The 13931-nt window shown below is 33.7% G+C and overlaps 1 protein-coding gene and 1 long non-coding RNA gene across 8 annotated transcripts in view; one reads left to right on the top strand and one right to left on the bottom strand.

The window, feature by feature from the left end:
* LOC146996223 (uncharacterized) overlaps positions 1-11152 on the top strand; it is a 65146-nt gene extending 53994 nt beyond the window's left edge. Inside the window, exons 1-2 of one of the 2 annotated variants that reach the window (XR_015042115.1) lie at positions 3563-5337; positions 10810-11152. This is a non-coding gene — a long non-coding RNA (uncharacterized LOC146996223). Of the gene's footprint in view, positions 1-3562; positions 5338-10809 lie in introns of those variants that run through there. The other variant, XR_015042114.1, reaches the window with a different exon arrangement.
* LOC118195782 (L-fucose kinase-like) overlaps positions 1-13931 on the bottom strand; it is a 143534-nt gene that overhangs the window by 31969 nt on the left and 97634 nt on the right. For all 6 annotated transcript variants that reach the window (XM_085820433.1, XM_085820434.1, XM_085820429.1 and 3 more), the window contains one exon: positions 2600-2748. In XM_085820433.1, coding sequence (XP_085676559.1) covers positions 2600-2748 — 149 coding nt within the window. The remainder of the gene's footprint in view (positions 1-2599; positions 2749-13931) is intronic.

The following is a 13931-nucleotide window of genomic DNA, read 5'->3' as shown; positions in this document are numbered from 1 at the left end:
GGATTCGGCAAAAGAGGGTGGTACAACCGAAATATCAGCACCTGTATCAACAAGAAAACGTCTGCCTGATGGTTTATCTGTTAAGAACAATCGACTAATGCACGGGCCGTTGTCACTCATTGCTTCGAGTGACGGCCCCTTCAGTTTAAAGAGGTCTTCTGAAATTTGCATGGAGGTGTACACTTGCACGCTTTATCACCGAATCAGCTGTGATAGAAACAAATGTCTGATTGAGTACCAGAATCAGTGCGTTGGTATTCCCTATTATTTCAGTTTCGGGACTTTGATCTACTGCGTGGATGATACTGAGATCGTGTCTGTAAGGCTGCGACCTGCAATGATAATTCCTGGATTTGTTGTTGAAGAGATGAAATATCAACACTGGGATGCTGAACTTGACTGATTGCTTGTGGTTGGAGAACATCATGGATTTTGTCTGCCATTTGGCCCAGTTGGGGTAGGTTCTCGTTACTGGAGGCAAGAAGAGCTTGGATATTGTTCGGGAGATGATTGAGCCACAATGATTGTAAAACATTGGACTAAAACTTGTCACCCGCAAGCTCCTGCATTTTTGACAATAACTGGGATGTGCGCATATCACCAAGTTGCAAATCTTGTAATAACTGCTTTAGTTTGGTGTTTTCAGACTCCTCATAAACTGAAATTAATTTATTTTTCAATTCCTCGTATTTATTATCCGAGGGGGTTTCAGAACAATCTCGCGTACTGACTGAAGAACCTCAGTGTCGAGGGCAGAAATTGCAGTATAAAATTTCGTGTCGTCGCGTGTTATACCCCCGAGCTTGAATTGTGCATCTAATTGAAAAAAACCAAAGGTTGGGGTCACTACGGCAAAATGGGGCAGGTTTCGCAGCAACGCGAGCCATTTGTTTGTCATCAGTGGCTAGAGGATCGCTAGTAGCCATAATAAATATGAATAAATACAGATAACAAAAAAAAGATATAGTTCAAGAATACTGTTGCAGTACACGTGAAGAAACACAAAATAATTAATGTTAGGACCTGGGTTCTGATGATCTAGAACATGAGAAATATAGGAAAAAACTCACCCGCTTGACGAATACATACGAATCCATGTGCGGAATAAAAGGTAGAAAATATCACCTTGATATACAGAAATTATCCACTCGCTTGATGTTGGAACACTATCACTAATAGAAGATGAAGATAATCCGCATGTCTGAAAGATGATCACAAATATAAACATGAAGAGTAATCCATGTAGCTGTAATATGATGAAACTGATGCACGATCCAATAGACACGATAAGTAATCCAATACACATAAGTAAAAAATATTGGTTCAGCTGCGTTTCGCACATTATCACAAGGTCTCGTTTAAGCACAAAATTCCTGCTGTACTATAAATTTCGACGATTCATTTGGCTTAAGCCTCACCGTCCTGAAGTCACCATTTGTTGCACATGGTTGCGGCTGTGTGCAACAACAAACTATGTGTATTGGAATTTGCCAGTGCTTTTAAGGATGAATTCATAACATGCCATAAGAGCCAATTTTTGATAACAAAAACATTTAATCACATCACAATATTAAAACTTAATTACTACAGGACATAGACAATCACGTTGGAGGAAAACGAGCGACCAACCGCACCGACGACGAGACATGACTGTGTGTTGCCGAAACCACCTTCGGTTACAGTTAGTGATAACGGCGCGCGGTTGGCGAGTACAACACATGTTTACAGAGTCGCCACAATATATATATATAAAAGATTAATTCTATATATTGCAATGCATCAATCAAAAAAAGGTTTTAGTATTTAAATTAAAATTAGCCAACCAGTTTTAGTTTAAAAATTAAATAGAAATTTTAATTTTTTTGCAAAGGTTTAAATTTGAATTAATTATTTACATAAAAGATCAATCTGCTTCAGAAAAATTCTGTTTCAACAAATAGGCTTCGACATCTCAAATTTAGGGCTTGCTAGGTGCCTGATGTTATTTTTAAATGAAAAAATACAAACACTTTTAAAAATTATAACTTGATGGGAAAAGAAAATCTGAATTTAAAAGTAGATTACTGTCTAAATAATATATTGAACGAGGGAAATCATAGTAAACATTATTTATTGAAAATGTTAAATAAGTATTCATAAAACTTCTTTCTTTGAAATGGAAGAATTTCCTATTAAGAATTTAAATTTCCTTGTTAATTAACTACCTTATTAAAAATAATTAAAACATAAAATATATTAATTAGTAGTTTTTGCAAAAAAAGAAATGCCATTTTATATTAATAAACAACACTATCTATTTTGCAAAATTTATTTTAATATATTTCATGAATGTCTTTACAGTTTAGAATGAGAAATGCACATTTTGTATATTACATTTTGTTTCTCCATCCATAAAATGTGCTTATATTGTTCATATAACAGATATATTCAGAGACAATATTATTGTGACATAAAACGAAGCTTATATTAATTTGATTATTCTCATACTTACTTTGATGATCATTTGCTAAATGAAAAATCTATAACTGAAACATTACTATATGCAGTTTTTTTCGGGGGGGGGTGACGAGGATTTACTTAAAAACTTAAATATACTAACCATCAAAAAAGTAAATGCACTTGTCCATGCTGGATTATTACCAGGACCACTTCTGAGACCTCCAGTTATTCCGGCCATAACACTAAGCAGATCAGCCATGTGACTTAATGCTCTGGTTTTAATTACAGAACTAGCATCAGATAATAATACTGTGAAAAAAATAAAAACATATAAGGCTTTTGATTTAAAAAAAGCCTGAGAAAGTACCTCTTAAGTAGTAAGTATGCTCTTTTATGGATAATTTGTAGTTAGAGTTTGGAACGAGCTTAGGCTCGAGCTTGATACTCGATAATTTTTGGTCATTTTCGAGTACTCGATACTCGAATCAAAGCCTGACGAGCTTGCTTTCGAGCTCTGTACGTACAAAATGTTTTTCGTTCTGCATTTTATTTTTAATTTATTTGTCAACATATTTCTTAAGAATCCTAGAACACATTTTATTGGTGCCATAAAACTGCTCCTTTTTAAGTACACAAAAACTAAAACTTTTGTAATTGTATTACGGATAAGTAAGTTAAATAGTAAAAGGATTATAGATATATACAGTAAAATAATGCTTTTACTTTTACCTGAACAGTGTTGAAACTTATTTTGGTAAAGACATGAATTTGTTGCCGCCTAAAGTACATACAGTACAGTATATGCAAGGATTTTTAATCTTTACCGATAAAATACTTTAAGTGGTAACGTGTATGTAATATTAAATAATGATTTTCTTAGTATCAGTAAAAAAAAAATTGTTGAACATTGAAAATGCTGTGTTTCGCAAAACATTTATTACAGGGTAAGACGCAGAGAAATACACACAGAGATACAAGCAGAAATACAAACAGATATACAAGAAGATCATGTTTTAACAAATCATAAACAAATAGAATGGGATTAAGTTTCGAAATACTTCGGACCTGACAGAAAGCTATACTTTCTTTTAACCAATAAGAATGCGATTACTAATATCGGAACACAAATTTAGTCGAAATTTTGATGAAAATAGTTAATATTATTGGAGTTACAGTGATGAATACACGCATATTCTAGAATAGTATTTTCTATTTTTTTTTAAAAATAGCAATCATGCTGAAAAACAAAAGATCAACTGTTTGGAGTCATTTCGCCAAGGCAGACCAAAATTATGCATGCTGCAATGAATGCAATAAAAAAATTTCCATTTTAAATGAAAATACGTCGACAATGTGTCGTCATCTACACAGCGTTCATAACATTGACAAAACAGAGGCAGAAATGATAGCTAAAAAAACAAAATCTCTGGATAATTTCATAATCAAAACATCAACTGAAGAGATTGTTGCAAAAGTGGCTGCAGTAAATGGTTTATCAATTCGTCAAATCACTCAATCAGAGTTTATTCGACAATCATTGGCTTTAAGGGGTATGAAGCTTCCAGCCAACGAAAAATCTGTAATGGCTCTTGTTCATAACCATATGGAAACTGTGAAACAAAAAATCAAAAATGATATTTAAAAAGATATTGCCGAATCAAAGAAATTCTCCATTACCATGGATGAATGGACCAGCATCGGTAACTGCAGATTCCTGAATATAAATCTACATACTGCTTGCCAAAAAAGCATCAATCTTGGACTGGTAAGAATTTTTGGAAGTTGCGATGCAAAAAAAAAAAAAAAAAAAAAAAAAAAAAAAAAAGCAAGAACTCATAGAAAAGCACCTCGAATCTTTTGGTTTATCATTTAAGCACAATATTGTATCTACTACTGGGGATGGAGCAAGTGTTATGATCAAGTTCGGAAAAAAATCACCTGCTTTTTATCAAACATGTCTTGCACATGCCTTGCATTTGGCTGTTACAAAAACTTTTTATAAAGAAAAATCAGGGACAAAAGAAAGTATAGACGAAAGTTCAGGAGAGACTGATGATTTTGATGATGTTGATAATGGTTTGAGCATTAATGAAACTGAACTACAGAATGAATCGTTCAAGGAAAACATAAATATTGTGAGACAAGTTGTAATTTTTTTCAAAAATTATGTTGTGCGTTCAGATTTGTTCAAGTCTAAATGTAGAGAAAAATTACTGATAGAGCAACAACTCTCTCTGGATTGTAAAACCAGATGGAATTCAATGCTGAAAATGCTTGAAACATTTTTAAAATTGTATAGCGTTACAAAGGATGTACTCATTGAACTTGGATCTGAAAGTCTTTAAACAAATTTAAACCTGGAATGAATAAAATCGATAATCTTGGCGTTAAAACCAATTGAAGTGGCACTTAACCCTATGGGTGAAAAACAAGCCATTTTACAAACAGCATATATTTGTATCAACTTTATGCGAGAGAAGTTAACTGAACAAGAATCTGAAATAAGTAGTTCTCTTTCTGAAATTATTGATTTTTACATCGATAGCAGGATCAGTGTTCCAACTAAAATTCCCTAAAGGGATAAACTGATGTTGGCCTTTCCCGCGATGGGGGGAAAATACAGTTAGAACACACAGGAACGAGGATATGCTAAGATGTATAGATCCGGCACTGTGCCGCGTATGATATTTCCTAATTTTATTCAATCTGTTGTTATTGTTTATCAATAAATAATCAAAAGACAACTACTGTGAATTAAATGACTCAGCACTTCAGAACGAAGACATCACAAATTTGTTGGTGAATGTTGGACGTGATTTGGAATTACTGAGAACTTTCGGATGGAATGTGAATCTTTCTTTGTCTTGGAAGTCTCCGAGTCATGACCATGGAATTGAGGTAGGTCCCTTTAGATTCAGTTCTTGAAGTGTTATGATTTTGTATGTGATAAGAAGTTTTGAATTTATAGTAGTAATTTGATTATTTAGTTGTTGTAAATTGATTTGAAATTTAGTTTTGAAAACAGAAGTAGTTTATGCAAACATGGTGAAATGAGTTAAAAGCTTAAAACAGAAACGAAATTGCATTAGGCAGCTTTTTTGTAATAGTTTGACAAAAATTTAAGATGCAATAAATAAACCTTACAAGAAAAAAACTTGATGATCTTTATGATCAAAGAAACCAGTTGATTGACAAGATAAAGAATCATAAGGGTTTAGATAGTGAAATAGAAGCGATAATCGGTATAGATGATTTAGAAAATGAAATTGCTGAGAGTGAAGAATCAGGAACGCGGTATTTAATGGAAAACGAAACTAAACAGGCATATAGAAAGTGCTTTTAATGGGGCTTCACAAAATGAAATTCGGGTTAATGAAAATGTTAGGTTGGAACAACGTGTAGTAAGAAACAAAAGTAGTGTAGTTAAGCTTCCGAAATTAAGTATTGAGAAGTTTTATGGTGATTGTAGCTCTTGGTTGGATTTCTGGAATTCCTACGAAGTAGCTATTCATAATAACAATTCCTTAAGTAAGGTTGAGAAGTTTTCGTATCTGAAAACATTTTTGGAAGGTACTGCCTTGTCAGCAGTTTCGGGATTTTCGTTAACAAACGAAAATTATGATTCCTCAATTAAGTTGTTAAAAGAAAGATTCGGAAGGCTAGATTTAGTTATAAGCTCACACATGAATAAAATGTTGCTGATTGATTAAGACATGCGCGAATGTTCCAGCATTGCGAAGAATTTATTATACGATTGAGATTCAAATTCGATCATTAAAGTCTTTAGGTGTTGCAGCAAGCACTTATAGTAGTTTACTTTACCCAGTAATACTACAGAAAATTCCAGAAGAGCTAAATTTGTACTACAATAGACAACACAAATTGCGTGAATTTGATATAGAGCACTTAGTTCAGTTTTTGAGAAAAGAGGTAGAAATAAGAGAAGTGTCTTCTTTATTATCAGATTAAAAAAACTTTAAGCAAAATGAAATTCCTTTTAGTAATAGAGGAACGAGTTAAAATTATCAGAAAAATTATATAGACTCAAAACGAAACATTTCAAAAGCGCGCATTCCAACAACAGCTGCTTTAACAGCCATAGCGAATGAAATATGTAGTTTTTGTTTGGATAAAGCTCACGAAACACATAAATGTCCTTAATCATTAACAGAAAAAAGAAATTAGTTAAAATCACAGGGGTGATGTTACATTTGTCTGAAACGTAGACATACGTCAAAATTTTGCTGGAAAAAGGAGCAGCTCTGCAAAATATGCAAAAAACCTCACAATTATTTAATACGCGATAAGATTGAACCGAAAAATAATGCAGCCGAATCAAATTTTAAAGAAATGGGCAATAATTTATTTACAGTACAGTCCTTGCATTACTTTGGAGGAAGTAAAAAGGAATCTGTAAACAAAACCGAGAGTGCAGGAGCGTCGTCCCCGGCTTTATCACAAACATTCAGCACTATAGTAAAAACAAATAAAAAGAGCAAAATCTTGAGGGTGTTCATAGGCGGCAGGCGTAACAGAACGTTTATCAGAACGAAAACTGCGGACTCATTAGGATTGAAGGATTGAAGGCTACCAGATGTGAAACGTTTGAAATATATGGGTTTGGTAGCAAGCGTAAACCTAAACAGCAGTGTAATACAGTTCAGCTTGATTTGCAGAATAGAACCAACCCAAGTAAAAAACTCCACATAGAAGCAGTGGTAATTGATGCGATTATGCATGACCACATAGAAGTTCCTTCAAAGTTGGTCGTAAACATGCCTCTAAGTAAGGGAATAAAATTGGCCGATATTGGAAATACGAAGGAGATACACATGTTGATCGGCTCAGATTACATTTGGGAAATTTTACATGAAAGAAACATCAGATTAGGGAAATTATTAGTTATTACGGACAGTTTTGTTTGGGTTTGTAATCCAAGGTAAGAAAATGGGATCGAATAAACATGACAATTATGAGTATGAAGGAAGAAACAGATTTTGAAAGAGTTAGGAATTTATGGGACTTGGAGGCTATAGGAATAAATAAGGAAAAGGGAATTTCACGATCAGATGCCATATACAGGGGTTGGACAAATATATGGAAACACCTTTAAAAAAACATGTTTCTTTGCTTAATATGGTGTAGGACACCCGTTGGCATCCAAAACAGCTTGCAGTCTTCTTGGAATGGATAAATACAGTTCTTGTATGTTTGCCAAGAAAATATTATACCATTCTTCCTGCAAAACGGAGGCAAGTTCAGATAACGATGTTGGCAGTGGATGGTGAGAACACACTTTCCGTTCCAATGTAGACTACAAAGGTTCGATAATATTCAGGTCTGGTGACTGTGGTGGCCAGGGGAGATGGGACAACTCATCCTCGTGCTCAGAAAACCAGTCCTGGACAATGTGAGCTGTGTGAACAAGGGCTTTGTCGTCTTGGAAGACACCATCACCATCGGGGAATAAAGTTTGTACCATGGGATGAATTTGATCGGCCAAAATGTTCACATAAGTCTTGGCAGTCATGTGCCCTGACACAGTTATCATGGGGCTAGCAGAGAACCACGATATGGCTGCCCAAACCATAACAGAACCCCCACCATGTTTCACTCTTGGCAACAAGCAGTCTGTATTATAGGCTTGAGATGGCGTTCTCCAGACGTAAACTCGGCCAAAAATGGGAAACAATGTGAAAGAAGACACGTCAGACCATCTTACTCGCTTCCACTGCTCTATAGTCCAGGCTTTATGACTTAAACACCACCTTTTCCTGTTACGGGCATTAGCATCATTGATGAGTGGCTTCTCAATTGCAGCACAGCCAGCAATTCCCTGTTTACGAAGCTCCCTTCTAATTGTTTTGGTACTCACAGGGTTCGGTAACACAACATTCATTTCAGCAGTAACTTTTGCTGCTGTGGTCTTCTTATTTTTCGTCACAATTGCCCTTAATGATTGTCTGTCACGATCACTCAGGACACACTTTCATCCGCCCTGTGATTTAGCAGATGAAGTTTTTCCTCTTTTCAAATATGCGGAATAAATCTTCAATACAGTACCTCTTGAAACACTAAACAGCTCGGCTACCTTGCTTACAGAAGCACCTACCATACGTACTCCAACAATTTGCCCACGTTCGAAGTCTGTTAACTCTGACATAATGCAATGACAACCTCACATAACAGTACTCCGACAACAACTGAACTGTTAAGCACATTTACGAAGTTGTATAGGTGGCGTCAGTAGTCAAAAACGCCAGTGCCACCTACATATTTCATTAAAATCAATCTTTCTTTTCAAACATGCATTTCACAAGGTGTTTCCATATTTTTGTCCATTATATGTTTGAAAGAAATACCACGTTTAAAAACGGGAGATATGAAACTAAATTATTATGGAAGGAGGTTTGTAACACATTGAATAGTAATTATGAAGTTGCAGAAAGACGTTTGATAAGCTTAAATAATAAATTTAGGCATGATCCGCATTTATATTTTTGTTATAAAGAAATAATTAATGAGCAGTTAAGGGATGGTATTATTGAGCAAGTTGCATTTCATGGAGATTGTGATAGGAAAATTGGTTATTTTATGCCTCATCATGCTGTAGTACGCGAATCAAAGGAGAGTATGAAAGTTAGGATTGTGTATGATGCGTCGTCAAAAGTTAGAGATGGACAGTCATTGAATGATTGTTTAGATAGTGGTCCCAACCTTAATCCAGATTTACTCAGGATTATTTTAAGATTTTGTTATCATTCAATTGCATTTTGTGCTGATATTCAGAGAGCATTTTTAGAGATTGGCATAGTAGAGGAGGATCGGAAGTTTCTGCAGTTTTTATGAAGAAATGATACTGTATCGCGTATGATATTTCATAATTTTATTCAATCATGTCGTTATTGCTTATCAACAAATAATCAAAAGACAACTATTGTGAATTAAATGACTCAACCCTTCAGAATGAAAACATAACAATCAACAAAAACATCATAGATTTGATGAATTCACTGAACAACTTAAATAAAACGCCATTGAAAGCTTCTATAGAACTAGCAGCTGCTTTGATGAGTGTTTATTGCCATCACCAGATTCATCACCGAATTCATCATATGGAAAATCAAGCAGTGAAGCAGAAACAACTACCAAAGTTGGTGCTTCTCTTGAAGAACAACTTAGAGTGGTATTAGAAGCTCATACCAGCAAACTACTGGAAGGTGACCATTTTAAAAAATTAAGTCAAGAATTTACTTTGTGACTGTAAATTTAAAGTGGTTACTTGAAGCTATTTACAGTATACAACCAATATCGATTGATTCTGAGAGGGCATTTTCCGTGGCCAACAATGTTTGCACCAAAATTAGGTCGAAATATCAGATAAATTACTACATGCACTGGTGTTTTTAAAATATTTTTCATTAATATAACCGCATAAATAAATGTATAAGTAAAGAAAAAATTTCTTTTAAATGTCTAAAAAATATTTTAATTATAAGTCCATTATAAGTCTTGATAATGTAAGTATGTCAACTTCAAATGCTCGAAAAAACAATCAAGCTCGAGCTTGAGCTTAACCAAGCTTTACCAAACCTATTTGTAATGGATTTTAAATTATATTTTAAAAGCAATATATTAAGATTAATCTGAAAAAGGAAAAAAATTAGCTACAAGAACTGCCAAAATATGAATAAAACATACAGAAAGGTCAAAGAACACTTTCTTCAACCCCAATTGCATAAAATCTTAATCTTACTTTTTCATCTAAAAGAAAACAATGTAGAAATTAATTAAGTTGAATTAAATAACAATACTCAGATTAACTAATCCAATCACTGATCCAATCCTCTGAAAGAGTGAGAAATAATTTAGTATTCTAATCATGAAATAAGGTGTAGTACCATAAGAAATCTAAGGTATGACTCTAAATGCATTTATTCAACTGTGACACTGATGAAATTAATACAACTGTATTTACCCACTAAATAAATACAATTGCATTTTTATCATATTATATTAATTTAAGGCATGAAAAAGAAAAAAGAGAAATATAAGAAAATAGGAAAATGTAATAATACTAAAATGCTGTCGAAGCTGTTGAAATAACTTAGTTTGCACAACAGCACTGATGACATTAAAAAAACACAAATTAGAAAGTATAAGCAATTTATTATAATTTATTTGCTTTAACGAGTGATAAAAAATTCATTCTCTGAAGAGAAAAATCTAATGAACAGAACAAAACATGATTACTAAATTTACGGCTCATATTTGTGACCATATATTCACAGTTTAATTGCATTTCATTTTATAAAATGTATTCCCTTTTTATTAATGAAAAGTGTATGGTTTGGTTTATTTCATGCAAAGCAAGCGAGAACAATCTGCTCAAGAGAAAGGATGACTTCATGGTAGACTTCCTAAGAGAAAATGGCTTGTATTTACATTACACGTGGAAGAACTACAAAAGCACCCATGCAGTCAGCCTGTTCACCAGGAAATTAACTCAGGTCTAACTACCAGTGTTCAGCAACTTTAACTGCTCAGCTGCTGGTGGACTGTAAAATATGTGATACAAATATAGTGTGAGTGAAATAAATATATTTTATTTTGTAAACATTTACAAAACTAAAAACACTATGGATTACACTTGTCATCTTGTTTTGGTCTAAGCTTAAAATATACATGTAAAATAAAGGATTTGCAAGAAAAATTTCTATTTTTAGTTTGCTGTAACACCTTAATTCAAGCTTATAACAAATAATTATGTTTATAATAATTACTATTAAATATTTCTGAACAGCATTATTCCAAAATAAATCCATCCCATACAATTATTTTATAATGTACACTGTGCAAAAAGTGTGCAAATATATAAATTCATATATATCTTTGGAAATTTTAAATAACAAACTGTAATTTTTTGCAGGTATGCTTAGAAATGTGTCTACTTTAAGACGATGGTAAAAACTTTATGGATTATAATTCAATTTTTTTTGAAAAATTTATAAAAATTATTTAAAAATACAAATTTTAAAAATAAATCATAAAAAAGGGTGAATTTTATTTGGAATGAACCTGAATTTCGAAATGTGAAAGGAAGAATCTAATAAGTTTAATCAAAAAAGAGAGATTAATAAATATATACCAAACTCAATTAACATTGAGGAGCTAAAATTTTGAGAGCTAATTTTTGAAAAACTACTCATGCGATTTTTACAAAACTTTGCAGCCTGGCATAATTTGAGTCGTAGAATCAAAATATGTAAAAAAATTGGTATGTTATTTCAGTCTAATTTTGTGTAAAAATACCTACATTAGAGCAATGCTATATATAAATCTAATACATATCGTTAGTCACGAGCCATGAAAAACGCAAATAGAATTTTGTGAATCGACCCAGAAGAACGAGAGATATAGAACTGTCCCCCCCTTTTTCTTTGCAGTGTACACATTTACATAACACAAAATCTTTTATCCAATAATAAATTTTGCAAACAAAGCCTTAAAAAATAAATAAAGTAGAACCATATTTTGAAATCTAATTTCAATATACTTAGAAATATGGTTAATCTACACACTTTTTGTTTCTCTATCTTGCTAACATGTAGTCTGCCGCTTCTTTCTTACTTCAAATATATAGTAATAAAATTGTGAAAAGTATAAATATAATATTGAAGACAAGGCATACATTATGTATTAAAAAAGTTGAGTATTTTTTATTCACAGATATTATGTCAAGGATAAAGGTGTGCTAAACAGATCATGGCTGCAATTATATCCTACTACACCAGCTCCATCATCGCATTCTACATCACCCCACCTAAAACATTATAATGTACATTTGATCAAGAAGCCTGTTTAAATAGTCAGTATTAACCATTGAGCTGTTATAGTTACTTTTTGCTATATGATTATTTTATGAAATAGAAAATCTTACTGTACGTATCCAAATGATCAGAAGGTTGTTGATGCGTGTTCCTTGATATATTGCACCAAGATATCTTACTGTACATTTATTTACAAGTCGTATGCCACCTGGCATATTTACAAGCGTTATGCCTCCTGGCATGTACATGATAGACATATTCTGCCACCTGGCATGTGAATTGATACATCATATTAGTTTTCTGCCACCTGACAGATACGATGCAATTACCTCAATTAGCGGTTATACGCCCGACATTTTGGCGTGTCCGCTTCCCTTACGTTCTGTAATGCAACTAACTTTTTGTGCGGTGCGCCCTCTGGGCACAAATCACCGCAATCACCGAGGAGGCCAAAACATCCTCCCCCCCCGATGAATTACATTCATCTTAATACAATCTTCAATATATGCAAACAAGTAAATGAAAAATATAGAAAATGAAAACATACAAGAACCTTCAAAAAGTATAAAATTACATATTACACTTACCAATCTACACTTACCATCTTATATCTTACTATATTGAAACGTTAACTATGAGGGTTAAACTAGAACAAACAAATATAATTATTAGTACAATAAGAAATGAAAATAATAATAAAACATATTCAATATAAACCAAACACTTAAGTTAATGTTCTTCAACTGGTAAAAGACACAGTTTGGTAATAGGACGTTTAATGTCCCCGTGCACAGTTTTAAGTCTAACCACTCGGACATTATTGTCTCTTCCAGGAAACACTTCTATTACTCGCCCGAGTTTCCAACGTAATGAAGGCATATTATCTTCTTTAATGAGAACCAAGTCATTTAGACGAATGTTTCTGCTAGGCTGTCTCCATTTGCTACGCTGCTGTAGTTGGCACAGGTACTCTTTAGACCACCGCTTCCAAAACCCTTGGAACATCTGCTGTGTTAGTTGCCATCTTTGCAATGGAGACACTCATACTTCGGTTAAATCTTGTTCCGGAACAGCTGTTAAAGAAGTCCCTATAATAAAGTGTCCAGGAGTCAAAGCTGTCAAATCATTGGGATCACTGGAGACCGGTGTTATTGGCCTCGAATTTAAGCATGCTTCAATTTGTGCAATTAGAGTTAGAAACTCTTCATAAGTCAAAATTTGAGTTTCAACACATTTCTTTAGATGCAGCTTCATAGATCTAACAGCTGCCTCCCATATACCGCCATGATGTGGAGCAGCTGGCGGGTTGAATATCCACCTTATGTTTTCATTTGCTAACCACCTTTGAAATTCTGAAGCCTTCCGTAACTCATAGGCGGTAAGCATACCAGATTGCTTTTCATGAGCGGATTTACAGTTGTTCACGAAGCGCAGAACATAAGCCATTATTCCCAGTACTTTGGTTAAATTTCCGTACAGTTCAAGATTTAGTAACGGTTCTGTAGACTCCACAAGTGTTTTCAAAGTAACACATTTTCGTTCTTCACTAACGTTTTGCAAGTCAGCTTCGGTATTCATTTCGTTTATGTGATGTCGAATATCTACTTCTGAAAGCCAGGGTGGCCCAGAAAACCAATCACTATCATTAATTAGAGCTTCAGC

This window comes from Stegodyphus dumicola, chromosome 7 (assembly GCF_044657685.1).
Source record: "Stegodyphus dumicola isolate Sdum_Otavi_A_Nest chromosome 7, ASM4465768v1".
Classification (NCBI taxonomy): Eukaryota; Metazoa; Arthropoda; class Arachnida; order Araneae; family Eresidae; genus Stegodyphus; species Stegodyphus dumicola.
The sequence above is the reverse complement of the archived record's forward strand: the minus strand, read 5'-3'. Positions and strand labels throughout refer to the sequence as shown.